The sequence below is a fragment of the Pseudopodoces humilis genome, chromosome 16 (genome assembly GCF_049639895.1).
Source record: "Pseudopodoces humilis isolate 2021_Gansu_Grassland_sample_001 chromosome 16, ASM4963989v1, whole genome shotgun sequence".
NCBI classification, from domain to species: domain Eukaryota; kingdom Metazoa; phylum Chordata; class Aves; order Passeriformes; family Paridae; genus Pseudopodoces; species Pseudopodoces humilis.
Window position 1 is genome coordinate 19,036,371 of NC_142215.1, and position 27,970 is coordinate 19,064,340.

The following is a 27,970-nucleotide window of genomic DNA, read 5'->3' on the forward strand; positions in this document are numbered from 1 at the left end:
CATTAGTGATGTACTTAGATTTCTGTTCTCTTCAGAAGTAAATCAGTTTAATCAGACCCCAATTAGTCCAGTTCCAGCAGGCAAAGACAGCTACTGTGAGACTGCACAGAACAACACTGAGATTTGCTAACTCATTCTACAAGCTGTTAAAAATGTCCAAACCCACTGAGAGGCCAAGGCTAAAAAAAGAACCCCAAAAATCCATGCTCAAACTAATTTAGCCAAGCAGTGAAAACGGGCTGCATGTCAGAGATGGAAATGGCAAGTCCAAAATCTATCTGTCCACCCAACAGCCATATTTGTTATCAATATTGCTGCTGCTTTTAAGTAAAAAAGGCTCATTTTGTACATGTGTATGTTAATTATGTACATCATTACGTACATTTATGTTATATATATGAGCACACACAGTCCCTACTTGCAGAAACTCCAAGTCTATTTGCAAATCTTGAGCTAATTAAAGATCATTTCAAAGAAGTCCCATTAATGAAAAAAAACTGAGTCAAATCAAGGAAGGATTTGCTGCTGTCAAGATGAAAATGGCCACAAAGTCACTTTTTAGACCATGAAAATAACCACAGAATATTTCAATGTTAATTACAAATATTCAAAAAGTATTCATTCCGTGGCTTGTAGAATTATTAATTCCTTCCCTCCTTCCTTACTTTGCCCACAGTCCTGCAGTTCCCCAGCAGCAGTGCCCAGGACAGGGCATGAGGAGGTCAGTGCTGATATTCCTCATTTCCTGAAGGAAATCCAAGTCTGAAATTACCTCAGACAGCTCAGACAAGTTGACTTTTACCAGTCAAATGGTGAAAGCATCACCACAAAATATACCTTAAAGCTCATGTTAACGGTTTTCTTTCAGCCCTGAGAACTTCTCAAGCCTTTCAGTTCTCCACGTAAACTTTCTCAAATTCAACAGACAACTTTATATGTTACCAAGACTTAGGAAAAATCTGAACTCGAACTTGCTCAAATTTGAAAATGTTCACACTGAAATAGAAAAAAAGTTATTCTTTGTCTACACAATCGTAAGGCAGGAGGACAGACTGATTATACACTTTTGCAGCAGTTGCTACCCAATCCTTATTCCACCTGGGACTATGTACTTACATACTGACAGATCTGATTTACTTTAATAACACAAAAAAAAGAGTTCATGCCCATTACAGCAGCCAAAGAACACATTTCATCACTTAAGACATTCTTCATCCTAACAGACATCAGTTTAAAAAAAAAAAGGGGGGGGAGGTGTTTAATCACATGAAAGGAATCTCCTCTCTTTTAAAATCCATGTGATGTAGTGAAGCTAAAGCTCACAGGGACAGCAGTGCAGTAGCACAGGGACTCCCACTCGGCTGCAGCCCAACCAGGCCTGGCTGGGATGTGAGACAGGGCAGGGAGGGGGGAAAAGCCAACAAAAAGCACTTTATGTCACCCTGCCACTGATAAAAAGTGTTAGTGTAGAAAGCACAATATAGGCCCCCACTGTAAGGCTGCTTCCAGATGAGGCAAAGCTCAGGTAAGGAAAACCAGGGGGACTCTGTCAAAGCAGGTGTCGCACACAGTAACATTCACTTCTGCCCCCTCTCACACCCGCCTCTCCCAGTACTTTCCTTGGCTGGTTTTTTCTGGCTTGCCTCTTTCCCAGGCAGAAGTACAGTGAAGTTGACAAGCTAGTGTTCAAAACCAAAATTGGACCAACAAGAAAAATAGCGACAATGAGATTCCTTTCTCTCCACAGTGCAGAGTCCTGCATGCTGTAAAAATCTGCCAGGAGCCATTCTCGGCATGGTTACAAACCTTTGGAGGGGCCTGAGCTTAACAGTGCCTGCTGTCATCAGATTTCTGACACCCAGGCTACAAGAAAGTTTTCTTTCACTGCAAACAGCTCTATTTTCCTGAGCTGTGTGGCACGCAGGCTGCTGCTATTGAGAGCTGAGCACTCCAGAGCAAGCAGGCAGGAGCAGAAGTCGCATTTCCCAACAACTTCCTGGATATTTTACAATTGCTTCCCCTCAGGAAGCTGATTCAGTCTTTGCAGCTCCAACACTAACAATTCTTGTGGAGAGGCAAGTTATCCAAGAATACCAGAAGCACATTCCTACGACACACACAGACCCATTCTTGGCTCCCTAACAATGGGTTTTTCTTTTAGCCAAACCTCTCACTCCAAGGAGGAGAAAAGGAAAGAACTGGTCAGGTAATGCCCAATGTCTCAGGCTTTTTTTGACTTGTCTCTAAGCAGCAGGGCACCCAATCACAAATGCAAAAGCAGGCTGGGGAACAAGTCTGAAAGGAGAAAGGTAATATGGAGTAAATCAGCACAGTTATTTTGGGAAGAAGGATTTCCTTCACAGCATGTTTAACTCAATACTTCATGCTCCAAACTCCTGTTTTTCCCTCATCTTCAGGTCCAAAACAGCCATGTGTCTGCACGTGTAACAGACCTTTTTTGTTTTGTTTGTACATAACACAATTTTACCTGCAACTGATCTTATCACGTAATGGATCGGTTACTTCCTACAATTCCACCAGACTTCTTTTCCACTACACCTGAAAGTAAAACAATTAGATCACCAGGATTTCAAAGTGAAGATTTCACAGGTGGTGGCCTTTCAGTGCTTAGTCAGACTAAAGAATTGATCTCTTTGGATCGATCTGTTAATCCTGTTACTCTGAAAAAACAAGAAAACAATTTTATTGGGTCATCCCATCTTCTGATTGTTCTAAAAATCATCACTCTATTATTACAAAGCCCCTCCCCCACAAAGCCAGGCTGATGATTTTCAAGATGATAACCCATAATCACAACACCAAACCTTAATCTTTGAAGCAAGAAATATATTTTATGTATATCACTGCTTAAAACCCATCTGTACCACTTTTCTCATGTTATTACATTCAAAAGAAATATTTATGATATAAAATTACTTAATACCAGTGTCAAGCTGCTTTTCTGGAGAATTAATGGAATGCTGTAAACACAGGGAGAAGTTGGGTGTTGTTTGAATCTTTTTAAACAGCACACATTAAAGGCTCCTGATTCCCAGCTCTGCCGTGTCGTGCAGATGTGAGATGTGCTGAACAAAAGCCTCTCTGGTTGGGAGCTGCAGAGCTTTGATCGCGAGGTGCTGTGATCTCCACTTCCCACATGCTCCTCTTCACTCCCAGACTGGAGCAGAAGACAAAGTTGCCCCGATTTTCCTGTTCCTGATGAATATTTTAAGGTTGAATGAAGTATCCACTGAAGTTTCCTCACAGTAGCATAAAGCCTAATGTCTGTCAGAAACCAGCTACTACTTAAACTCAACTGCCAGTGCTTATCCAGCGACTTCCCCCTCCTACTCATATGAATTTCTTTTAAATGTCAGGCTTGTACTGCCAGAATATTTAGTTATGCATTAATATAAATGTTGACTTTAAAGCAGGCTCAACTTTAAATATTTAGCTTTTATTAAAAAAAAAAAAAATCAGCTATAAATGATAGCCTGTGTTTAAATAATATTTTAACTACTTGGCCAGTAAATATCCAGATAAGATTAAACAAAATTTCCAGGAGCTAATGCGTCAGGAATTGCTTGAAAATTATATTTTGTAAAATGGGAGAACAGTGATAATTTCTAATAATTTTCTTCCAACTCGCTCTTGGCAACCAAATCCACAAGTGAAAAACCTCATGACTAGAAGTCTTTCTTCCAGCAAATAGCCAGGAGCTATTTTGCCACGGATGTTACCCGAACCTGCCGTCGTTGTCTCCTTTGGGCATTTATCAGTTTGGTTAACTCAGCCCCAGGATGAAGGCTGCTTATCACTTTTGTTAAGGAGCTTTGAAGATGTCAAGTGGTGCAACCCTCAGGAGTTCAGAGGAAAAAGATTATCCTCTAGTCCCATGTGTGAATAACTCAGATGTGGTGGTTTCACCATCAGCTTTAACAAACTCTCTCTGGTGAAATATGGAGAGCAGGAAGACTCTGCTAAATCAGCATTAGGAAGGACACAGTCATCTTGGCATCCTGCTTGAAATTCTGAACCACAGAGGCACTAACTGAGATAGATCCCTGTTCTCCACCCCAAACAATCCCAGAACAAACCTCAGTGCAGCAGCCACAGGAACAAGCACACCGAGTGCACCTGGAGCACAAACTGGAGCACCCAGGATGGAGGCAGGCAGGACAAAATGAGCTGTACAGAAAAAGCCAGGCCCAAGCTCTGTGCCCAGAGCCTCAACGTTAAACAGATTAATGGAAACTCCCAAAGTTGCACCAGAAGCCTGCAAGTTACTGAGTGGGGAGCAGGGGGAACATTAGTGCCAAGCTTCAGTAATTGATTGGGTCTGCCTGCACGCTCTATCTTTCCCCTCAAACTACATTTTCCCTGCAAATGGTTTCTCTTTCTGCCACTTTTAAAGTGATTTATTCCTTCAGAAGGGGAATTAGGTCTTATTTTGATCAAATATTTAGGACCTTTTAGACATTAAAAGCCACAGATTACAAAGAAAGAAGGGTCAAAACAGTAAATTCAGATTAAAATTGCAGATAAGCCACAAATATTGAAGTCAGGAATGAACAAACAACTAGCAAAACAAGATTCAAAGAACTAAGAGGCTTATCCACCCTCCCTGCAACGTCTGGCTCCTTAGTGCTAAATAACTGAGATCTTCCCCACACAGGAGCTGATGAAAGGGGTCTGAATATAGGTCAACGAAAGCCTTTCAGATCCGGCTACAGACACTAATTAGATCACTTTCAGTTATTAAAAAAAGAGAAAAGGAAAAAACCTCCAAAACAAAGGGTTTACTGCTCAAAATGTTCTGAATTTCTCTTTTTTCTTGTCTCTAATTGGCAGTGGTTTCAAAGCAGCTGGTTGCTGCCCCAGCTCTGAAATTGTCACCAGCACACACCAAACACGGCAGTGACCACACTGAGGAAGAACCTCCAGCAAAATTAAGGCTGAACAACATCTGCAGCGATGCACAAAGACATAGTGGGGGGTCTTTAAATATATTTTCAAGATATAAAAGAATTCTTCAGTTTTATAAGAGAACACTGACTGTTTTGTTTTATACTGCCAAAACCCACAAGGCAAAAAAAAAAAAAAAAAAAAAAAATCCGACTATTTTTTTCCCCCTGAAGTATACAGTGTAGCTCAGTTCATACAGGGCTCCTTGTACCAGCTTGTTTATGCCTCCTCTCCTGTGAAACAAGCCTTTATGTCTCCATAGTGGAAAAACCCACTGGTTTATATCCTTTTCGAGATGTATGCAGCCAATTAAATTGTAAAGTAATACCTGTTTCAAAGTCTAACTCAAAGAAACGATACATTCCTGGACTGGGAGCAGAGCCAAGGAGGTCACCTTACACCCCGCGCTCACGTGGGAATACTCAGCTTTTGGAATTTTGTATTTTGATTTCCTTGCACAGTAAAATACGGGAATTGAAAGGATGAAATATTGTGTATTCTCTGCACACAAACTGTGCTCATTTCTCAAGTGATAAAGTTAATATTCCGTGGAACAAGAAAAGACAGTTCAAGAGTTCAGAGTGATTTCAAGCCATTCAGAAAGACTCAGAGAAGTGACAATTGCTGGTAGCTCCGCACTTTCCAGAACAATTTTAGTGATGAATAAACTATTATGTGACCAGACTATATGCATAAGAATAGTATAATGTGCACAAAACAACAGAGCACCAACACATTACAATAGCATCCACTTGTCAGAGTAACAAGCCAAGTGGATTTCCTTCCATACGAGAACGGTTATGAAAAGACTGACACCTTATTTTAATTTCCAGTTTTCTGCAAAACAACAGCATAACAACCCCAAGCACAGCGACTGAAGCCAGGCTGCACCTCACCAGGTGAGCTCACCACAGCAACAGACAAGTCTGTTTTTAAACTGGTTTGAGCTGCGTCTTTGAGCTAACTTTATGGTTTATTCTAAATTTAGCAGCACAAATGCGTATGCACAGTATCCTCTATCTCTACCTGAGAAGAAGCACTCCTAATGTTTCGATGCCATGGGTAACAAAAGCCCAGCAAATGTATCAAAACAAGGACTTAGATATTTTGTGTCTGACAGAAGCTGTGGAGTCAAATTCACAGGTTGTTTTCTTCTAAGTTAGTGAACGTAATTACAGAGCTTTCTGTAGAGCTTTCAAGACACGAGGCAGTTTTCTCTGCCATATTCCCACAAACCTCCTTCTTTAATATATTAAAAATTAGACTGCCTAGCCCACATGAAAAATCCTTGCAATGACTATACATTTAATAGGTTTAATTCCTTTGTCAGATCTGTACCATGCCACAAAACAAATACCCATGTAAAAGACATTATTGTACCTGTTTCTCATAATAATGTCCTGAGAACCCAGGAAAGCTAGAGACAGAAAAGTAGCATTAAAATCAATTTTTGGCACATAAAAAAATAATTCTGTATATTGATTAGCTACTCAGAAGGAATTGACTTAATATTGGCATCATTAACATCTAACAACGAGATGCAGAACACTCTTCAAGCAAAGGCTGCATCAAAGAGCTACAACATTGAATAAGGGTTGGATAAACAACATCAAACATACACAGCTACATCTTGTAACTTGTGCATAACCCAGCATTTTGCAATGTTTCGGAATAATATTGCAACTGTTTAGCCTCAGAAATATAAAAAATTACTTTTTTGATGCAAGTTGTGTGTGAAATCAATTGTGTTGAATAAAATGTAATATAAACATATTTACATCTTCATTTGACCTTGGGGTACCAAAACCCACCTGGCTCTCATAGTAGACGTTTTTCCTCCCCAGTATGTAATAATCAGGATTTATTTCTCTGTATAGATCTACAAAACAGCTTTTCCCTTGCAAACGTTTCCAGTGCAAGTGTGCATTAAGAACAATAACCACGTAGAAAAGCTGCCACAACGGATCGGGAAAAGCTTTGTCTTTGACAGCCACGCTGGAAGCCCTAGTTGGAGTTCTGTGTTTCTAGAATTTGCCAGACTGAAAACTTGTGGGTTTGGTACTCCCACCAACCAGGGCTGGCATAGCAGGGCAAGAGTCCCTGCAGGTGAAGGTGGTCTTTTGTGCCCAGCGTTACAGAAAGGCGAATCAAGCAGCAGAAATGCATCCTCATCTCTACCCGCGCCGCGAGTGTGCGGGGTTTGTTATTCCTCCTCCTCCTCCCGGCAAGGACAATGTGCCGGGCTCCGGCCGTGCCTCCCAGGGCAGGACAGGGCAGGGCAGGCGCTCCCTCGATGGCCAAGAGCTGTCCCCAGCCCCCTGCGGCGGCCTCAGACATTCCTCTGCTCTGTCAGGCAATGAAAATATCCCCAACAGGATTAGAGCAGCCCTCTGAAGGGAAGAGAGCGGCTCGCGAACATCCCCGGCCCACGAAAGGCACCGCCGGCTTTGGGAGGGGTTACAATTCCGGGAATGACCCCCAATTACAGCCACTAACGGTGGGGGTTGAGCCGCTGACAAATTAAGAGCTCTACAAATTCGCTGGTACTTTCACATTCTTGCGGGATGCAGCCAGCGTTTGGAAGTGTTCATTAAGGAGGGCAGACTCCTGCTCTGGCACTTACACTAAGGGAAAAAAAACCACGAGAACAAGCAAAATTAGAAAGCAAAGCATCTCTTCCTATTTCCATCCTGGGCACAGGCACAGCCAGCTACTCTATTCTTCTACTCAACTTCATAGAGTGGTCAAGTGCTTTCAAAAAAAAAAAAAACAACCAAAAACACATTAAGAAAGGAAAAACATTTTTTCTACAATGAGGCTCCATGCACCAGGCTAACAAAGAAAACGGTCCTGAAGAAGGAGGCCCTCACTACAGCATTCAGGTTTGGATTTTGCATTCACTTCCTTTGCCAAGCAAATACATTTAAACAAAATTATTCAATCCCAGCGTGCCTTACAGGCCACATTAAGGTAGTAGCATTCTCCTTAATTATACTCCTTTTCACATCTTTAAAAATCCTTTCAATGTTTACTTGAAAAGCTAATTGCTGTCAGCTAGAAAGAGCATACATGTGATTCTTGACAATTCTGGGGTGGAGGGAGAGTACTGTCCTCTCCCCACGGCAGTTCTCAGGAGCCCTACAGCTCCAACATCCTCCCAGAGCCCCGTGGATGAAGAGCAGACACAAAACCTGCAGAAAAGGGGGCTCAGAGGGCACCTTAATGCCCTCTACAACTCCTGACAGGAGGGCAGAGTGGGTGTCCCTAGAAACACCAGGAAACAGGCTCCAGTTGCCCCAGGGAGGTTTAGGTTGGATATTAAGGAAAATTCCTTCACTTGAGGGCTGTCCGGCCCTGCACAGGGCAGTGGTGGAGCCCCATCCCCAGAGGGATTTAAAAGCTGTGTGCATGTGGTGGCACTCGGGGACATGGGCCGGTGGTGGCCTCAGCAATACTGGAGGAACGCTGGACTCAGATTGCAAAGGACTTTTCCAATGTAAACAATTCCATGACTGTGTGTATATTATCCATCTCATACACCTTCCCAAAGACACTGCGGGCTGAAGGATGCAAATGGAAATACAGAACTTTTCCAGGGCTGAAAACAAAAGCCACCAGAAAACAGACCTATACAGAGAATTTCTAATTAAAACTCCAACACGGACTTTAACTACAAGAGCTAGTTTCCTAATTGCTATTTAAGTTTAGCTTGTGTATGACACAAGATGTCCACATTCCAGAAGTACAGTCCAAGAAAAATCTTTATTTTTGTACTCCAAAAAATCATGAAGCAACTTCAGAAAGACCAAACACAGTGTTACAGTCATACTCAAAACTATCTCCCAAGTCACGAGCAGTTTCTCAAGTATTTAAAAGCTTGAAGTGACTGTCCTATTGACCAGAGCACTTTACATTTTCTGCGTTGAGACCACCAAATTTCTTACTTTAAGCCAAGTACAGATGGCACAGACAGCTTTAATCAGATTTCCATGACAAGACATTTTTTATTGATCATTTTCGGTAAAGCAAAGTTTGAAAGTGCAAAAATACATATATGAGAGAGAAATTAAATCAGGTCCAGTTCTATCTTTATAGAGATTACAAAGTTAGACATTGAGATGACAGAGCCACAGCAATTAAATACATATCACAGAAACAGTTCTAATTTTAACAAAAAGTTGTGAAATCCAACTTAGCAGTAACTTGGAAGGCAAACTCTGAGGAAAGGCACTGCAGGGTTTACCCGGAGGGGAGGGGAGGAAGGAGCTGAGCTAAAAGGAGCAGCAGCCACCTCCCCCAGAACAGTTTATTAAAGCAAGAACCCCAGCATCAAAGCGCACGATAAATAATTAACGTGCAATGCCTTTGTGATAAGGTACTGAACTTGAGCTTTCTCTGAAGGTAAATGATTTGTAAATGCAAATTTGTCCAGCTGCTCCTTTCCTGCATCAAAAGCCTGCTCAAAGATAGCGTTTATGAGCTATTTTTGACAAATATTTACACCATCTTAATCAGGTTTTGAGTCATGCGTGTGCTCATTGGTATACAAAAATGCAGGGCAGTTACAGTTACATAAACTAAAGGGTTTGGGGGGGGGGCGCGGTTAAAAGTTGGGTTTTGCCTACTGGTGTATTCAAGCTCACTCTTTAATTACCCCGTCTCATTCACAGTGAGCAGTAACATACCCGCAGAGACCATTCCAGTTACATTCCTCAATCCATCTTTCCCTTCACATGCAGATCAGAAGGCTTGGAAACAAGTATTACATTTTTTTATTCTAAAAGCATTTATGAAATGGTACCTCAAAATGAAATTACATCTGCACAGCCACCACCGAAGGCTGTGTTACAGCCTTGGAAGGGTATAGAAGCAATTACAGCAGGAGCACGGATGTTTCTGATTCCAACTGCTATAAGTCTGAACAAACGTAACTGTTATTATCATTAAAGGCAGAAGAATGAATTAAATGTGGCTCTGCTTTTACAGTGATACCCAGTTTGGTCAGCATCTAACACCTGCCTATCAATCTCTAGAAAACTGCCTGAAAAGGAATTTTCCAGGTGATAAAGCAAACGGTGCTCTTGTTAGCAGAATTCCAAAGCTCTGCCTAAAGAGCTGTAACAGCTTCCTGGAAACAGAAATATTCCTGCTCCTTTGCAGAGGATGGGTAACAGCTCCTTACCCACACAGCACCTCTGGAAGCCCTGAAAGAAGATGTCCTGCTCTGAAACCCCTCATGAGAAATTTTAAAGAAAACCAGCAGTAACATACAGGACAGTTCCCTGGCTACAAGGGAACAGACTGGCCCCCTCCTAGCTGTACCTGAAAGGTACTTAAAACCACTTCTAGGTTTTAGTGTATGACAAGAGTCACCCAAATAAATTTTCAATCTTTGGGTTACTGATATAGAGCATCGACTCAACCTACCATCCACTTACTACACTGAAAGACTGCACAAGTTACATGAAATTAGATGCCAGCAACATAGGTAGTTCACTGAACGTGTTGGGATTTGACATTCAGTTCACTAATTCAATCCAGCTTTACATCCCAGGGGAATCACAGTCAAGAGGGGCAGTGAATCCAGCTTTGCATCTTGTAATGAATCCACAAGGCTCTCAGTACCACCAGTGACTGTGAGGCACAACCTGCAATAGCCAGTTATTTTATTTTTTTTAAATGAACACCACCACCTCCACTCATTGTGCTCACACACAAAAACCAACAGCCCTTCAGCACACAAGTTAAAAATTATAAAGTTACTCACATGACAGAACCTAATTAGATTTAAGCAATAGATACACTCCATATACTAATCTGTAATAACAGAAACAAGCACTGGATAACCTTTCAAAGGTTGCAGAAATATCTTGAATAGGCTAAACTTGGAGAAAATGTTTCTTTAACATCACACAAGACCAGAGTAAAGGCAAAAACCTACTTCCCACAGGTGCTTATTTTAATAAATCAGTAAAGGACATGCTTGAAAATGCTAAAGTCATAAAGTCTGCCCAGGATGCATGTGAAAGCAAAGATGAAACCCCAAAGCACACGCTCAAGCTCTGCTACAGAGCCCTGAGCAGCAGTGCCTCCACAGGAAGTTCCACAGTGAACAAACAGCACAAACCAAATTGCACACAGAGATCAGATCTAGCACAGATATATTTTCAGCTCCTGTGAATGCTGCCTTTTTTCGTTTAGACTGATTTCCTCAGTGAAATGAAAAACTAGCAACAACAGCAAAGAAAATAACTGGAAAATGTTACTTTAGAAAAAAAACACTTTAGATTTGGGGCTGTTAATGCTGTTTACCTGAGCACACAAGATTCCAATTGAGCTGAACCAGGAAAAGCCTTTAACTAGCACTACCTAGAATGTGGAATGTGTTGGATCCTGCTTTGGGTGCATCTGATGCCTGGTTCTCCTCTTTCCACATTCAGAAGTCAATTCTCTCCTCCAAAAGTCTCAGATGTGAAATACAAAAGCCTCCATTCACGTGCTGTGGTGTTACCTTGCAGATTCTGGCACATCAGTTTAGAGTAGACCTACAGTATTTACATCACCTAGAAGAAATCCTATATATCTGCACTCCCAGAAAACACGTGGAAAGGGGAAGAACACAAATTTACACTTAATGGAACTGCCAAGGTTTTCCAGTTGTGCCAACAGGACACTCCATTTTCTGCAGCAATGGTTTGTGTGGGTTTTCTTTCATCCACATCTCCAAGAAGTTACATAAAACCACAACAGAAGCTGGTTACCAAATCATTCCAGGTATCTCAACCATCTCTTATCTCACACTATCCAGGTATTTTTCAAAACCTACCATAACTTCAAATAAGGAGATAAGTAAAAAGAATCCATAGCAACAAAAGAACTACAGAAGCTAAAATTAAGGTCTCTGAAGACCTGAAGAAGGTATGAGCAAACAAGAACATGTGAAGATTTGGATAAATAAGCTATTTTACACTTCAAACAGAAGACAAGCCTTGTCAGATTCCAGGAAAGGAAGCAACTTGGGAAAATGATGAAGGAGGGCTGTCCCACCCAAAATTTGTTGTGTACTCTCCAAGAGCTCTTAATGCTAATGAAAATATTGTCCCATAAAACGTATTAAATTTGCTGTTGCAAATGAGTAAGAACAGACTGCTGTGAATTCAGGTGGAATCCCTGGGACTGTCTGTCCCTTCACCATACACAAGGCATGGTGCACTGCACCCTTACAGGGCTTGGCAGAGGTGGGTCTATCAGCCCCATGATTTCTACCTCTGCATTACCAAGATCTCCTTCAAAAGGGGTACCCGAGACATTTCTAAACACTTTGTCCCTTAACTGCTCTGCAGAACCACCAAGAACACAGCAAAACACACCACAGTGCAGGCAGGGAGCAGTTTCCCACCTCCTGAAGTACACCCCCCAGCTTCCTGCCAGCCTCCCAGGACATGCACAGCCTCAGCACTTCATTTCAACATTCATTTTTCCCTGAGAAAAACTGAGCAATGTCATCCTGAGCCATTCAATTGGCTGGCATTCTCCTCACTCTGGGGGGAGCTCGTTTGGCTGTCAAGAGTGTTTCCCATGTCCCTTCACAACCATACTGTCATACCCTATGACATCTAAGTTTTTCTTACACTTCCAACCAGGTTTCCATGAAGTCCTTCCAGGATTTCATTATTGATACAGGAATGATTCTCAAAGTCCAGGCCCCAAAAAGCTACAGTACAGCTGTTAAAAATGATACACTACACAAGACAAGCATCATTAATCGAGGCTCCCTCTGGACTTCTGCAAGTGAGTGTATTTGGAGCTGTCAGGCCTCCATCCTTTTCTGAAACCACAACCTGTTGGGCAGTTTTGCATTTTTTTCCTCAAGGCTAAGTATTTTAAGATGAAATCTGTAGATTTATTCCCACTTCAGAACCAGACAAACAAATGAAATTTCAGCGTGGGAAAAAAAGTTACAAACCAAAGCAGTAATTAAAGCTGAACTGAGAATTCATTACCAACCTGAAAATGAAATTTTATGAGACATTTTTCAATGAATTTGCTAATAAATAGAGTACACTTTCTGAAAAAGTTTCAGTCTACAGATCTGGAATCTATATGCTGTAATACATAATACTAAGGATTAAAATGGTGACATAACACAATGTTATTTTGCTCACAGTGTTTTTTATATACTCCAATTCTACACCAATCCCCACCCGCAGCAGAAAAGCAGTCTGGCCTCCCGGTGGCAGCGTTCCCTATGCCCATGTCACCCTCTCCCTTCTGCCAGCATGAGTACTGATGCGGGGATCTGATCCAATTCTCTACATCCCCCACAAACACTCAGGAAAAGCCAATGCAAGGGCACAGTACCCCCTCAGTGCAGTGGCACCACCAGCTTGAAACACTGAAGCTAAACACCAAAATAGGATTAACTTGGCTACAACTTCATCTCGGCTGTGTTTCCTATCTGCCCAAGCACATTTCTAATGGAAGATTCACAAATCGATAACAAAATACGTGGATTTTCTGCAAGGTGAGCACTGACAGCCCACCACTAAAAATTCCAATCCCAATGGCACTGGAGCGTACTACTAGCTGCTGAGGTGTCCTATCACAGCAAAAAATGTTTCTGGATGCAGCTTTCCTTTATTTCCAGTTTTTTATACTTCCTTCCTTGCCTGTTTTCAAACAGGAACATTTGGCTTTATAAATCACTTTTGGAAATATTTCATCTTCTTGTTAACACCCAGCTTTCCTCTCTGCTATGCACAACACTACAACAGACATAATTGCAAGCAATTATTCAGTTTTATAAAGACATGTGGGTGTGGCACTTGGGGACACGGATTAGAGGTGGACCGGGCATTGCTGGGGATATGACTGGACTCGATCTTGGAGGGCTTTTCCAACCTAAATGATTCTGTGATTCTTTAATTATTTTTTTAAAATCAATGTGACCGTTCTTAAAATTTTGAAGACAAGTTACACTCCAGTTCTCAATTTTAAAAGTCATGACAGATCTAACGACTTAAATGACTTTTGGCAGCCTGTTCTACTTTTAGAAGGGATATCCAAACACCTCTATTTGTAGCTCTCCCTTCTTCCCTACAGTTACATTATAAGGTTTCAAAGCACAAACCACAGAGCCCTGTTAAAAAGAGATGTTCGGGCTCATTAACTGCAGAGGAAAGCCAAGAAAGATGAAGCTTATACAGGGCTTGACTCCATCTCAGCCCAAGTGGAAGCAAGCTGTGGGACAATTACACTAAGAACTAGGGGATGAAAAAAAAACCTGGAAGCTGCCTCCAAGTGCTCAAGTCTGTTAGCGATGGCAGTAACACAAAGGTGGCTCTGCCAAAAGGAAGATGAAAGAGGAAGAAATGGGACCAACACAATCAGAGCTGGAGCTTTTACTTCCCAGACAATATAAAATACAGAAAGATACTGTATCTATTCATAGTGCCATATAAACAAGAAGACAAACAGATTTACTATGGCTCAAAATATCATCATAAAGGACACAATAAATAAAGTAAAACTTCCCCAGAAAAGCACTCATTAAATGGCTGGAAACTCCATGCAGAACATGAAATAAATGGAAGCTGTAGATAAGCACAATGTCTCTCCAAAATCATATCAAGTCTAACTTAAATATGTTAATAAGCAAGAAACAGCAGCTAAGCCTACACTGCTGAATGCCCAACACACAGCGTGCTCTGTGCTGCTCGCCCCGAGGTCAGCAGCAACCCACATGTCACCAGAGTTAAAAACACATCAAACAAGATAAATTCATCAAAGTATCACAATAATAACAGCAGACAACTGTGCTGGCTACTCACACATGCTCTGACCCAGTGTCACAAAATCTGACAGCTTCAAGACATTCAAGACAGACATCAGACAAAAACAAAAGTGAAATATATTTGGACTCCATATACATGAGCTAGAATTAAAACCTCTCATAAGTTACCCAAACTTCTAAGCCAAAAAGAAAGTTAAAAAAATATAAACAGATGGCACAGTCCAACAGAGCTGAACTGATGAAGCACTGAAACCCCAAAGGATATCAAGTACATAGGGGACTACTAGGAGAGACAAAGTGGAATTTTAAGGGATCAGCAGACAGAAGTACAAAAGCATGGGGTTTTTAGGTAATAGCAAAACAAAACAATAAAAACACGGTAAGATTCGCACCCATATGTGTATATATATATATATATAACAATTAAAATCTGATCTAACTACAGGAGATAGTAGTGCACAAATTCTTTGAGCAGACAGATGAATTAGTGGGTAATTTAATCACAAAACAGCTTTTCCACTTTTAGAAGATCTCCAGACAAAATAGTATGACTAGAGGATACCAAAAATTGTCACCAAGCTGCCATGCTTTGATGAGACCCAAAAGAACTGAATCATCAAAACCCACACCACCAACAACAGTCCAACATATGAGCCAAAACCTCTGCAGTGCACTAAAGAAAAGAAGATTAATAGATTAAAATGTGCAAATGAAGAAATTCAGGCTAAGCAGAACATCTGAATTTCTTCAGTGGTAACCAGCACCAAGCCAGCTGCACAAACAGCTCCACAGTGAAGAAAATTCACAGCTAACATATGCAGAGCAACACTTTTTGAGGAGTAAAAAGCTCTCTCTAATGTACAATACACTGTTTCTAAGTCAACTTAAGAGATTTCTCACTGGAAAACTATGAAAACTAGAATGTCAAAGGAATAGGAAAATAAAACATTGTTACATGACTGAATGACTAGTACATTCCTTCCCCAAAATGCTATGCTCAGTCCTGGTCATATCACAACAGCAAACCCAAAGCTGAAGCAGGAAAGTTCAGAGACTGGCAAGGAGAATCAATGATGCCATAAAAAAATACCTAAGTTTATGTATTTGGACCCCAGTGAGCTCCCAAAGTGAGCAGTCCTGTCTGAACAGCACCTCTAGGGATTTAACTGTAATTTTTCTCCTACTAATACACCCAATCCCAAAACATTCAGAAGCAGCAAGTGGAGTGCTAAGTTTAGTGTTGATGTAAAAAAAAATAAAAATAATTCCTTTAGAGTAATTTATTACTTTTCATTAAAATTTAACCTCTTTTTGCACAAATCAAACAGCTTGTGGTTGTTACACACTCCAGGGAATTACCCGAAATCCCAAGAAAGTTCAGCAGCTGAACATTCCAATTTCTTCACTGCCTTTGGTAAGGGCAGCTTTAATGAGAAAAAAAATATTTTAACTGATGCAAAAAGGATTTATCATAAATTGTTAGTCCGCTTATTTTGTAAAATTAAGATGCTCCTCTGCATGAATACTAAATGGTAAAGACCCTGGAAATTAAAGCACCTAATAGACCATATAAAGCAGGCTTTCAGTTTTCCTACCAAACCCTGCAACTGTACACATACAAATCAGGCTTATCTATTTATACAGAATTAATCAGGATTACCACTTTCATCTTGGCAATTTCACTGGAGGATGAAATCAATAGCACCCAATCAGTAAAATATGACTGTTTCCACTGTGCTGAGGCATTTTCTCTATTAAGAACTATTCTGCCTTTTAAAAAAATCAATAGCCTCAGGCATTACGTTTCAATATTGGAGGCCTGGAGCTGTATTCCAACAGGACACTCCAAGCAACTCCTGGGGTTTGAGGCAGCTGTCCCCTCTCAGCCTGGCACACTGGAGAAGCAAACACCGGCCAGTGCCTCCACAGCCATTCCCAAAAGCTGCACTGAGACTTTGGAGCTCCCAGGGGCTAAACGCCTAGTCCACAACCCTTGGAGGAAAGTAAAATAACCCTTCTGGATCCAGCATGGAAGCTGCAATCTGGACCCTGCAGCCACTGAAGCCCCTACAAAACAGCTAAACAGAAATGGAGTTTCCCTTCCACCGAGTGACATCCCAACGTTAGCGCTGATTCCTCATGGGAAACCAGCACTAATTAGTTACTAGCAACAACTCCAGTTATACCTCCTCACAGGCAAAGCAAAGCGAAACTTCAAACATTCTGCATCTATAAAGCCATTGCATGTTTAGAAAAGTTGGCTACAAACATTGGCACACTTTTTACACACCAAATTATCTCCACGAAACTGGTGATGATAATAAAATTTGCTTTTAAACCTCCTGTGATGCTCAGGCTGATGTTGCCCAAGTTAGATGTTCTTATAGCTTGAAACCAAAACTTCAGAAGAATATTACACTGCTTCTTGTGTAGTTTTCCTAAACTCCCACTTTATTCCTCACTCATTTATCATCACTCTTCTTCTCTTGGCCATGCAACAAACTACAGTTAGGTGCCTACAGAGTCTTCAGACTTCTCTGACAGTCTCTGGCTGAAGGTTAACGTTGTGTAAATCACAAGGGCATTTTATCATCAGGAACAATCAAATACTCTTATTTGTATAAGGAAATATCTACCATATGTAACTTCCTTACTCACACTGATAAGTTAGCACAAGGTAACTAAACCAAGCTTTTTTTTTTTATGACACTTTTTGTTTGCTGCTTTTCACTGTGATGAACATTAGACACAGGTGTGTACACACCTGACAACTTTGAAAGTGAAGTGTTAGTTTATTAGGAAAGTTTCATAAGCCAGTCAAGTAATTTTCTTAGATGACTAATAAACATGCACTGCAAAAGCCATAAGCAATCTGTCCATATGGAACAGGAATATCAAGCAGGGAGACCAGTGCTTAACTGACGTGGGACGTAACCGAGACCTGAATATTTCTGCTCTATTTTTAACTTGGGATATAATTAGAAATAATCAAGCAGCACACACGAAACAGAAACAAATGATGACCTGCTGTTTCTAGGGTCCCCAGCCGATCTGTGCTGCCATCCTTAGCTTTCCACATCCCCCCATCACTCCCCAGGAGGAGCATCCCTGGCAGCAGCACCTGGATGCAATTCCCAACTTGTGCTCACAGACCCCTTCAGTTCTGGGCTCCTCCTGCAGCTCCAGGCCCACCAACTGCTAATTCTGCTCCACTGGGACTTCCCAAACCAGCAGTTTGTCCTCTAAAAACAAAATAGGTATCGATTCCAAGGACTTCAAGAATACCAGGGAGAGACAGAACAAATTTCCTGATTCTGAATAATCTCATTTGCAATCTTAATGGTGTATACAGGCTATCACAGCTTTTCTATTAAAAATTAAGTAACACCAGCTTCATTTTTATTTCTAATAATGAAATCTGTATAGATCCAGGTTTTTATGCTCATCTCAACTCAGTTACAGGAGGCAGGATTTAGCCAAATTTGATGCTTCTTCCTGATTGGTTTTCTTCCCTCAGCTAAGTGATACGTTGTCCCAATTCTAAAATCAGCAGCTCATCTCACCTTATCTGCAGAACAACCAACTAGACTGGAAAACAAACTAATGTTTCCAGATACACAAATAAATGAAGTTATACAGTTTTTTCCTAAAATAATTCAGCTGGACTCTTTTCTTCAGAGAGCCATGAAGAGCTATTTATAAATAGGATCAAATATCCCTCCAACACACATGACTCCATACAAAGAATATGGGCTACCAAATCTGCAGCTTCTGCTCATTTACGGCACTTTTACCCACACCAAAATGCCAGCATGGTAGTCTTTTTTGCATTAAAACCCCCTATTCTGGACATAGCAAGCAGCACTTCAGCCTTGACAAGGAGAGCTGTGAGACCCACAGCTAAAGCTCCATCTGGACCTACAAACTCAGTGTTCCTCTGCCTCTCCAGCTCTCAGCATCAGCCTAAGGAGGCTCTTCCCAGCATCCTGAAGAGATCAAACTTCACCCAGAGCATGGAGCAGAAGACAGCACTACCCATCTCGCATCTGAACCGCAAGGGGAGAACTTTCACACCACGGAACATCTGCACAACTCCCTCTCCTATGAGCACCTGCCCCTATAAAAGTATGTGTTACATCCTGTATTTAAGAAACACTAGTAGCAATTAGGTGGGAAATAATGTGAATTAAAATGAAGTTAATCCACTACACATGAAGCATCTTCTCTTTATTAAGACAAAGAACTAAAAAAGCCTTTCTCCCTCTCCTTTAAGTAACTGGTATAAACACCCTCAGATAGGGAAAGCCCAGCTCCTCATCCTCCCCACAGGACAGCATCCATGGACACAACATAAAGGCACCTTCCACAATAGAGAGAGAGAGAGGAGTTCATCAGAACTTACAAGATTTCCATAATAATACTCTTAAATTCCTACTCCAAAAAACAGCTTCAATAAAGGTTTTAATTCCATATCATTTCAGCACATCACTACCCCTCTGCAGACTTAATTCACATATTTGGCTCCAACAGACAAAATTTCACCTACTAATTTGATTTCCTCAAATAAAGGTTTAGTTTAAACCAGCAAAGAGCTACTAATATAACCATAAGACCACTGAGCTGTCAGGAGAGCAGGAATATCAGAAAAGAATCACCACGTGGCAAGATTTTACACATCACAAAGTAACTTATCTGTTACACATGTTCTGCAGATTTTTTTAGTCAAACTGCAGTATTTTTCAAAAGAAAAAAAAAATCTGCTTCAGACCTAGACTCTGCAAAGCTTGTACTGTGTAAGAGGATAAATAAAAATATTCCCTGTCAACAGGAGTCAGCAAACATGGTTCCATCAGTGGTGTCCAAGATGAGAACCACCCTGGAAGATCCTGCCTAGTGTGATTTGAAACAGAACAATTACGCCATTTAATGTCAGAATTTAACCATTCTCACTTTCCCAAATTGCTAAAAAACACTCATTTGACCAGCAGCTTTTTCCATATTCCACTTGTACAGAGCTCTCTCTTAAAATATCAGGATTCAATCAACCTACAGGGTTTTTTTTGTTGGTTTTTTTTTTTTTTTAATCCCAGCACTCAGCATTCAAGACCAGATTTTCTTTCAAGCTTCCTACTAGCTTATTGCCGGCAAGAAGGAAATAAAGAAGTTACTTTTTAAAGCCAGTATTTGGCGTAACGAACAGATAACATCGCTGAAAAGCTAAGGAGGCTTCTGTGGTATTAATGGTCTCATGCAAGGGCTTTTGAGAGAGCCTTCTCCTGCCTCACCTGGGTGAGATTACGTTTTCCGTAGCCTATAAAGAACCAGGATCCAATCATGGACCATTAAAGACAACAATGGTAAAAGGTGTGAGAACTACCGCGGCTGAAACGCTGCCAGACCGCTCATTTCTGGGCTACTACGGCAGTTCCCAGGCAAGTTCCTCTCTCTCTCCACAGGTTGCCGGTACCGAGTCCGTGCCGCTTCCAGCACCCCTCCCGAGCCGGGACAGAGCCCGTCCGTGCCCGGCTCCCCTCAGGGCTGAGCTGCAAGCCCGATTCCCCTCAGGTGTGCCCGGCTCTCCTCCCGGATGCCAGCGAGCCGGGAGCACAGGTGGGTGAAGCGTTCAATCTCCCACAGAAGGAGCTCCAGGTGTCCCTTGCTCGCGGGGAGGCACCGCCGCCGCTCCCCGAGGCTCGCAGTGGCCCCTGCTGGTGCCCGCACGGGGGGAGCGGAGCGGGCTCAGCCCCTCGGCACCGCTCGCCCTGCCGGGGCCGCCCCGGGCCCCGCCGGCCCCGGGACCCCTCCGCGCCCCCGCACAGCTCCGCGTCCGCCGCCTCCGGGGTCTCGCCGCGCTCTTACCGGTGAGGAGGCTCCGGGAGCCGCTCCGCGCCGCGGCGCCGGTCGGTGCGGGCTGCGCGAAGAGAAGGGCGATGCACAGGGAGCCGAGGAGCCGCCGGGCTCTCCGCGCCGCCATCGCTCCACTCCCCGCGCCCGGCAGCCGGGCTGCACCCAGCGCCAGCCCCTCCCCCGGGGGGGGCTCCTCCTGCCTTCCTTGCCTACCGGGCGGGCTAGCGCGGAGGCGGCGGAGGGAGAGCGGCGGGCGGGCGGAGCGGCCGCGCTCCCTCCCTCACTCCATCGCGGGCCGCGCTCCGCCGCTCGCTCGCTCCGTCCCTCCCTCACACGGACCCCGCGGGGCGCGCGCCGGCTCCCGCCCCCCCCCGCCCCGCGCATGCGCGCGCCCCTCCCCTCCCGCCCCCGACCCCCACGCCAGGTGTGCGCGCGCCCGCCCCCCCGCGCGCGCCACCGCGCCTGCGCGCGGGGGGGGGGGGGGGGCCGCCGCCGCCCTCCCCTGAGGGGAGCCGCGCTGCTCCCCCCCACCCCCTTCCCCTCAGGCGTTCGGTGTTTAAAGCTCGTGGGTTTTAACGCAATAAATCCGTGTTTCCCCCTCTTCAGGACCAGCCCGGCATGGGTGGGGGACCTGCGCGTTTTCCACGCGTAAAAACATGGAAAACCAAACGGTTCGGCACCAATCCGGGTATCCCCGCTATGTGGCGAGCCGGAGGGTGTGGGAAGAGGGAGCCCTGCCCTGCCATGGTGCTGGGAACCAGCAATCCAGAGCCGCCAAGAAACCCGAAATCGAATTAAATGTAGAAAAATAACTTGCGAAAACTTGTTTTCTTGGGGCGTAACTCTGCTGCTCTGTTCGGGATCTCACCTCTCCCAGTAGACATGCTTCTCAAAGATAAATAACGTGAAGAAAAGGCCAGACATGCTCCGAAAAGGCAAATGCAGTGTATTTTCATCCTCCTGGGGGTAATTAGTTTTATACAGCATTTGCCATTCAAATCCAAATCACTGGAATGCCGCAGCGTTACCAGCCCGCTCCAGCCCTACTGCCGGATCCAGTCTCCTTACAAAGGACACAATAAAAGCTGTAAATATACATTCCTCCTTCATTAATCATATGGAGCGTACCCTGATATTTTTTCCATCTCAGCTTGTTACCCACTAAATTATATTTTTACAACGCACATAGTGTCCTTGCTCATTTTATTATTGACTAATTGAGTCGTCTCTTTTTGGACATAAATTACATGGGACCAGGGCTGGAGGTTACCAGGAGAGAACCAGACCTCTGAGGCAGGTGAAACAGGGTACATCCCCTGCAAAACATGTTGCAAAACATTTTAAAACGAATTTAAATAATTTGTTCCAAAAAAAACCCCAGCTTTTACGCTGGTTGTGAGACTCCCGTTAAGGAAAGTTTCTCTTGATAACCTCGGTGTGTGTGGCAAGGGTGTCTCTCTTGTTGCAGGCAGCTCTATATTCCCGTGAAATTCTTCTTGATCCAGCGGGATTTGCAGATTTGTTTATGGAGAGGGTTTTCTGCGAGGCAGACACTGGCACAGTGCTCAGTGCCCCACACGCAGGTGTGGATTTTGCCATACAGGGATGCAGGGATGCGCACAGCGAATTAAACGCTGACGTGACTGCAAAGCACCGGCTAATACAGGTGTCTGAGGCGTCTCTCCTCGTGAAGCTTGCTTCATTATTTTATGTTTCTGTCAGGAAACAGGGGGTTTGGCCACTAAAAATATCCCGGGGCATTTTCACAATGGAATAATTACCTCCTCAGATGGATGTTTGGGTTTCTCCAGCTTACCCTTGCCGAGTTAGCTGCTATCTGATATGCCACAAGGATTACCAGCAACCAGCTGCAATTTATCCTGAAAATGGAAACGGTGATTAAAAGGCAGGACTGGTACTGTAACTCCTATTAAAGCGGGTTAGCAATTCCCATCATAAAATCCTGCCCTCAGTCGCATTTAATAGGGCCAAACTAACCACTGTGCTGAAATTTAAGCATCTGAAGTTCATACCTTGGGTTAAATTATAAAAATTTCTCTCCCTGTTCCTTCTGTCAGTGATTTTCCAGTCTGAAAATGAGAGTGGTCACTTTGTCAGAGGTGCTCCCTCAAACCCTGCTTATGAAGACCCTCCTGAAAGTCCTGCTGGTTCTCGGCACGGGCATCCTGGCACTTCCACTCTCCAGCAGCTCTGTCCTCATCACTGCCCAGGGCTGTGGGATCAGAGCTGGACCTGCATCTCCAGTTCCTGGCTGCTCTGGACCATGCCATGTCTACAGGTAGGAAGGGCAAACCTGCCCTGCCAGTCGTCTTGGGAAACACAGAGCAGGAAGCTCCTTGAAAAACACACAGTGGGGATGGGAACTGGGTCTGGGACAGGTAAGTTGGCAGGCACAGAGGCTCTGGAGAGATACAGGTTCTCCAGGGTAGTTGGAAGGGAATGAGGAGCCAGAAGGGAAAACAGGTCTGCCTGGAGGGAGGGATAAAGCAAAGGTCATAAGAAAGAGTCTGGGAGCCAGGCTGCTGGGAGAAGATTTTAACCTGGAGTGGGAATGGGAGAAGTTGCTGGGAGGAGGACATGCAGCCTGGGAGGACTGGGAGCTGTCCCTATGGTCTGGTCAAGGGCTGAGGGAGACCTTGCTGGGCAAAGGGGATCTGATGGAAGAGTTGGAGTAGGGCAAGGGAGGAGGACCCCGAGGCTGGGTGTGGGATGCAACAGGGCCTATGGGAAGAAGGAATTCACTAGTGATGTAGTAACGAGAAGGACAGAAACTGGGGGAGGGAGGCAGAGCAGAAAGGTCAGGATTTAAGAAGGGGAATGAAAAATGGTCAGCGGGTACCGGAAATACACTGAGAATGTATTGCACCCCCTTGGAGTGCTGGAGGTTGTGCCAACCATGACATCCCTCATAGAAGGAAATTTGCACATCGCTGATGACCTGCCTCAATGTCAACCCAGGATTGCGTTGCTGGGGTTATCTCTGCGTGGGAAAGAAGTACATATTCAATAAAGCAACACTCCTCAGGCTGCACAGCAACACACTCCCTGGTTATCAAACACCAGGATAAAGGCAGCCAGTGCAGAAGGATAAGCCAGGCTCAGACACCGGACCAAGGTCAGGGAACCCAGGCAAGCGCCTCAACACCTTCCACCTCATTTACTGTAAAAATCAGATGCAGGTATTTTATGCACCTCGTGAGGAGCTGCAAGGTGAGCAAGCATAGCGCTGTGCGTGGGGCAGGTGACTGCTGCTCCCAGGAAGGATTTTTAGCCTCTGGAATCTGTGGGATGCAAAGCACAGTCCCTAAACAGAGCCTGCCCAGCGGTGCACTAATTGTGCAGCCAGCACTGCCCAGGTGCCTGGGCTGACATTTCAAAGCCTGACTTACAGAAGTGAACAGCTCTTGCAGATAAATCTGCAATAACTGAGAATTTATACAACTTCTGACTCAATTAGATGCTTGGCCATGTTCTATTTTCTGACAAAATCAGGCCATTGAGTATTTCTAATTGGATCTCTGAAATGAAAAGATATTTTTTACTATTCTGTCTGTACATCCGAGTTCCTCGTCTGTAAAATAAGGGCAACAGCAGTTCTCACTCCAGTGTTGAGAAAATGAATTAGAGTTTGTGAAGCACTTGGATACCATAGTGATGAGTCCCATGGAAAAGCTCAGGAGGAAATGAATAAATCTGTCTTCAGAACAATATTTGAATAGTCTGCTGTAAATAAAGCACAGGCCACACAGTGAACAGCGAGGAGAAAATAAAATTATTACTTAGTGAGCACAGTCTATTCTGTACAATAAGCGAGGCCAGGAACCTGTTGAAAGAACAGCGTGTGATCTAATTGCAATTAAATACTGTATCATAATGCAAATGCATGGAAGGGACAAATTACATGTTGCACAGGCAACCTTAATGTTGGTACTTCTAAACTTTTAGACCCTTGAATTTAAAAAAAATCTCCACTGTTAGGTGCAAAGGTATAATACACATGTATAAATGATTTCCTCGCCCTTTAATAGGGGGAGACAATATATTTACCTCCTCTACCTCAGCAACTTAACTGGAAAGAGTGTTTTTCTCCTCTTGGAGATATCTCAGCCTTACAGCCAAGATTTAATGCTATCATTCACACGCTGACGTAGAGATTTAAATCCAAAATTTACCTTCTTTGGGAGTCTGTGCACAATCATCAGAGACAGACTATTCTCCAGAGAGGGATCCAGAGGAGGACCTTCATTTTGGTGATTAAAATTTTGCATTTTGCTTGGAGTGCTTCCCATTCCAAAGCAGCCCCCCAGTTTTGGTGCAGAGGCAAGGTTATGGAACAACAACTGCCCTGATCTTTCCGACTCCTCGGTCCCGAGGCTACGCTGAGCATTCCCGACTCCTGCTGAGACTTGGAGCCGCTTCAGAGCGGCTGTAAATTGCACTGGGTTATCTGTCGCCCACAAGAAGGGTGATGGAATTAGGATTGCACTGTTCAGTGCCACTCCGGTTGTGCCTATTTTTCTCATCGTGATTTCTCTATTGCTTAGCAGGATGTGAGGTGACACTGAATCGTTACACCAATTTATTGTTATCCAGAGAATTTTCCGTTACCGGGCATCCTCTGGCAGCTGATAAAGGCAATTTGGGATAAGAAAGGGCTGCAGCACAAATAAAGACGTGGCTCGTTAAGTTTAAGACTTAGAGCTATGAGATACCTTCAGTTTAACCTGCTGTGCTGCCTCCCTTGTGTGAGGCATCGGCTCCATCCATGGACAACTGCTGGCAACATGGCCTGTCCGATTATTCCCAATCTCCATCCTGATTCCAGCACCAGTGCCCAGAAAGGTGTGCTGTCTTTCATTTTTCAAAAGGGGCTAGATTTTATTTTTTTTTCCTTTCATTTATTTTTCACATTTATTGGTCACAGATGTGGCTTTGCAAACCGCTCTGAGGTTAAAAGTCACCCTCTGGACTTTGCCGAGCAAATTCTAGGTTAGCAGGTCATATGGCAGAAACCCTCCAACCCTGGCATATACTTCTGTCATTCCTGAGGTCAAAGGCAGTTCCAGCTCCTCACTGGAATCAGGGAGGGTCATAAATGCAGGCAGACCTTGCAATCACTGAGGTGAGTTCCCTGGGACTGCTGAGAAGAGGGTGGAGCTCCTCGAGTCCCAGGCTGACAGAGTCTGAAACACAAGCAGGGCAGTTGGTGTAAAATGCTTTTAAAAGCTTCCCTTGCTGAGCAAGGGAGCTGCTGAGGTCTAATCCAATGTTTGTTTATTTAGGGTTTTCAGAGGTAGACGGAGGGAACCCAGAATCCAAAATGCAGGGTTTACTGGAATCCAATCCACAATTTAAAAGAAAAGGGCAATGCCTTTGTTATCAGGAAGTGCATAATGATGTGGGATATGGGTCTCTGGGCATCCAGAAGGAGAGCAATGCAGGTAACCCCCAAGGGGAAAGCCTGATGTCATTGCAGTCAGTGGGATGTTTGCCATCCATTTCAGCAGCGTGAGATTTCATCTCTGGAAGCCTGTCATGGGATGACACTGTGCCACAGGCACTCACAGTGTTCTCAGTGACTGTATTTTCCTGGTTTGGTGGCTGTCATTGGTGGTTGTTCTCAGATGAGATCATTACTGGGGACACACTGACCACTGAGTCTCCATCCTTCTTCCCCACTGTTTGTTCCCTCCCTTTTCCAGCATCCCCGTTCTCCCTGAGCTACAGGAATCCATCTTTGGACTGAAAGACTCTCTGCACATCCAGTAAGAATGGAGACAGATGGTCCATACCCTCTCGTGCAAACAGGATCGCTCTCCTCTGCATTTCAAAAACCACATAAGCCAGGCGAGGATTCCAGGTGGTGTTTATCCCAAAGCATTTCCAACAATCCCACAAGAATGTTAATTACTGACACCAACAATCTTGTTCTCATTCATATAATGGGAGTGCCTAAAGGTCTTACCCAAGGTTGTGTTAGACATTGTAGGATTGCACAGAAAAAGCGTGGAGAGTTTTCAGTCCAGGTTATCCTGACAGGAAGTCAGGAAGCAGAACCACAGAGAGGTGTTGGAGGTAGAGCCAGCAGGGCCACCTTTCACTTCTCCTGAGTCCCAGTGCTTCTGTTCTGCACACACCATCACGTTTTCTCCTATGCCAGGGCAAGTGAGACTGCAGAGAGAATTCAAAGCCAGAGGAACACTGTGGAGAGGAGAAGGGATAAGAACAAAAGGAAAAGAGTTGATGCTTAGCACATAGAAACAGTCATTTGCCTCTGGGCTTGGGAAATCGAAGGAATAACCTTAGACCAACAGCAGAGGATGCCTGGAAAACACAGCCCATCCCGGGGATCCCAGCACACCTCACAAACCTCCCCTCTGCCCTCTGCCATGGCAGGAACCAACAGCAGCACAGCCTGGCCCTTTCTGGGTGCCACCTGAAAGGGTCAGCTGAGGTGCTGGGCCATATGGCTGCATTCAGATGTGCTGGGAAACTCCTGGAAATGGAAAGAAAAGGCCACGTTATCTGTGAGAGACACAACCAAATCAGCCAGAGTTCGATGAGCAAATCCACACATAAAACTTGAGGACCAAATAGACTTGACTATTGTGTCAACATCTGCAACTCCCACAAGTGTCCTTCCTTTTAGTCTGTATCTCAGACTGTGATTTTAGGTGTTTAAAACTGAATATATGAAACAATGATTCCAGGAGTCATTGCTTGGACATAGGGGCTGAAGTGTCCCTCTGCTTTAAATGGCAGGAGCTGGAGGCACAGAGTGCTGTTAGAACCTCATGACAGAAGAGTAAACATGAACAAAATTACCCCAGTCTGCCAATTCAACAATTCAAAACCAGCCATTGCAATGATGTAGTGAAGACGGGGACAACGAGCCACAGAAACAGGAAGGAATAAAGACATTGGACAATAGGTTAGGACAGGGACAGAGTCCTGTTTGCTGTAATAATCTTGTTCTTGCACTCTCAGACAGCACTTTATAGTTTTGGCTTTGCTTCTTCCAACTGGAAGGTTCAGACAAACCTCATCAACCTTTCAAATGCTATGAAGGAATTTCCTATAAATATAATGTTTTTTTCATGGAGGATATATTGGACTTCTTCATTTTTACCATGTTGTCTGAGAAAGGTACAAGCTCCAACAGTTGTAAAATGAAACTTTTCAGAACAAGACCTGGTTTACAAAGGGCTTCCATTCCCAAGCTCATAGCGTGCCACAGAAGGATGCCTGGAGCCCTGGGGGATTTCTTTTGCCAGAGGATCTGTGCACTCTGATCGTGGTGCACCCCAAACCACCTTCCTGCCAGGAAAGGTTGTGCAGCATCAC

At 43.8% G+C, this 27,970-nt stretch overlaps 1 protein-coding gene across 7 annotated transcripts in view; it reads right to left on the reverse strand.

The window, feature by feature from the left end:
* NEO1 (neogenin 1) overlaps nt 1-20,963 on the reverse strand; it is a 158,727-nt gene extending 137,764 nt beyond the window's left edge. For all 7 annotated transcript variants that reach the window (XM_088063004.1, XM_088063005.1, XM_088063003.1 and 4 more), the window contains exon 1: nt 20,618-20,963. In XM_088063004.1, coding sequence (XP_087919130.1) covers nt 20,618-20,732 — 115 coding nt within the window. In that variant the 5' untranslated portion in view covers nt 20,733-20,963. The remainder of the gene's footprint in view (nt 1-20,617) is intronic.
* Between the last annotated feature and the right edge of the window lie 7,007 nt (nt 20,964-27,970).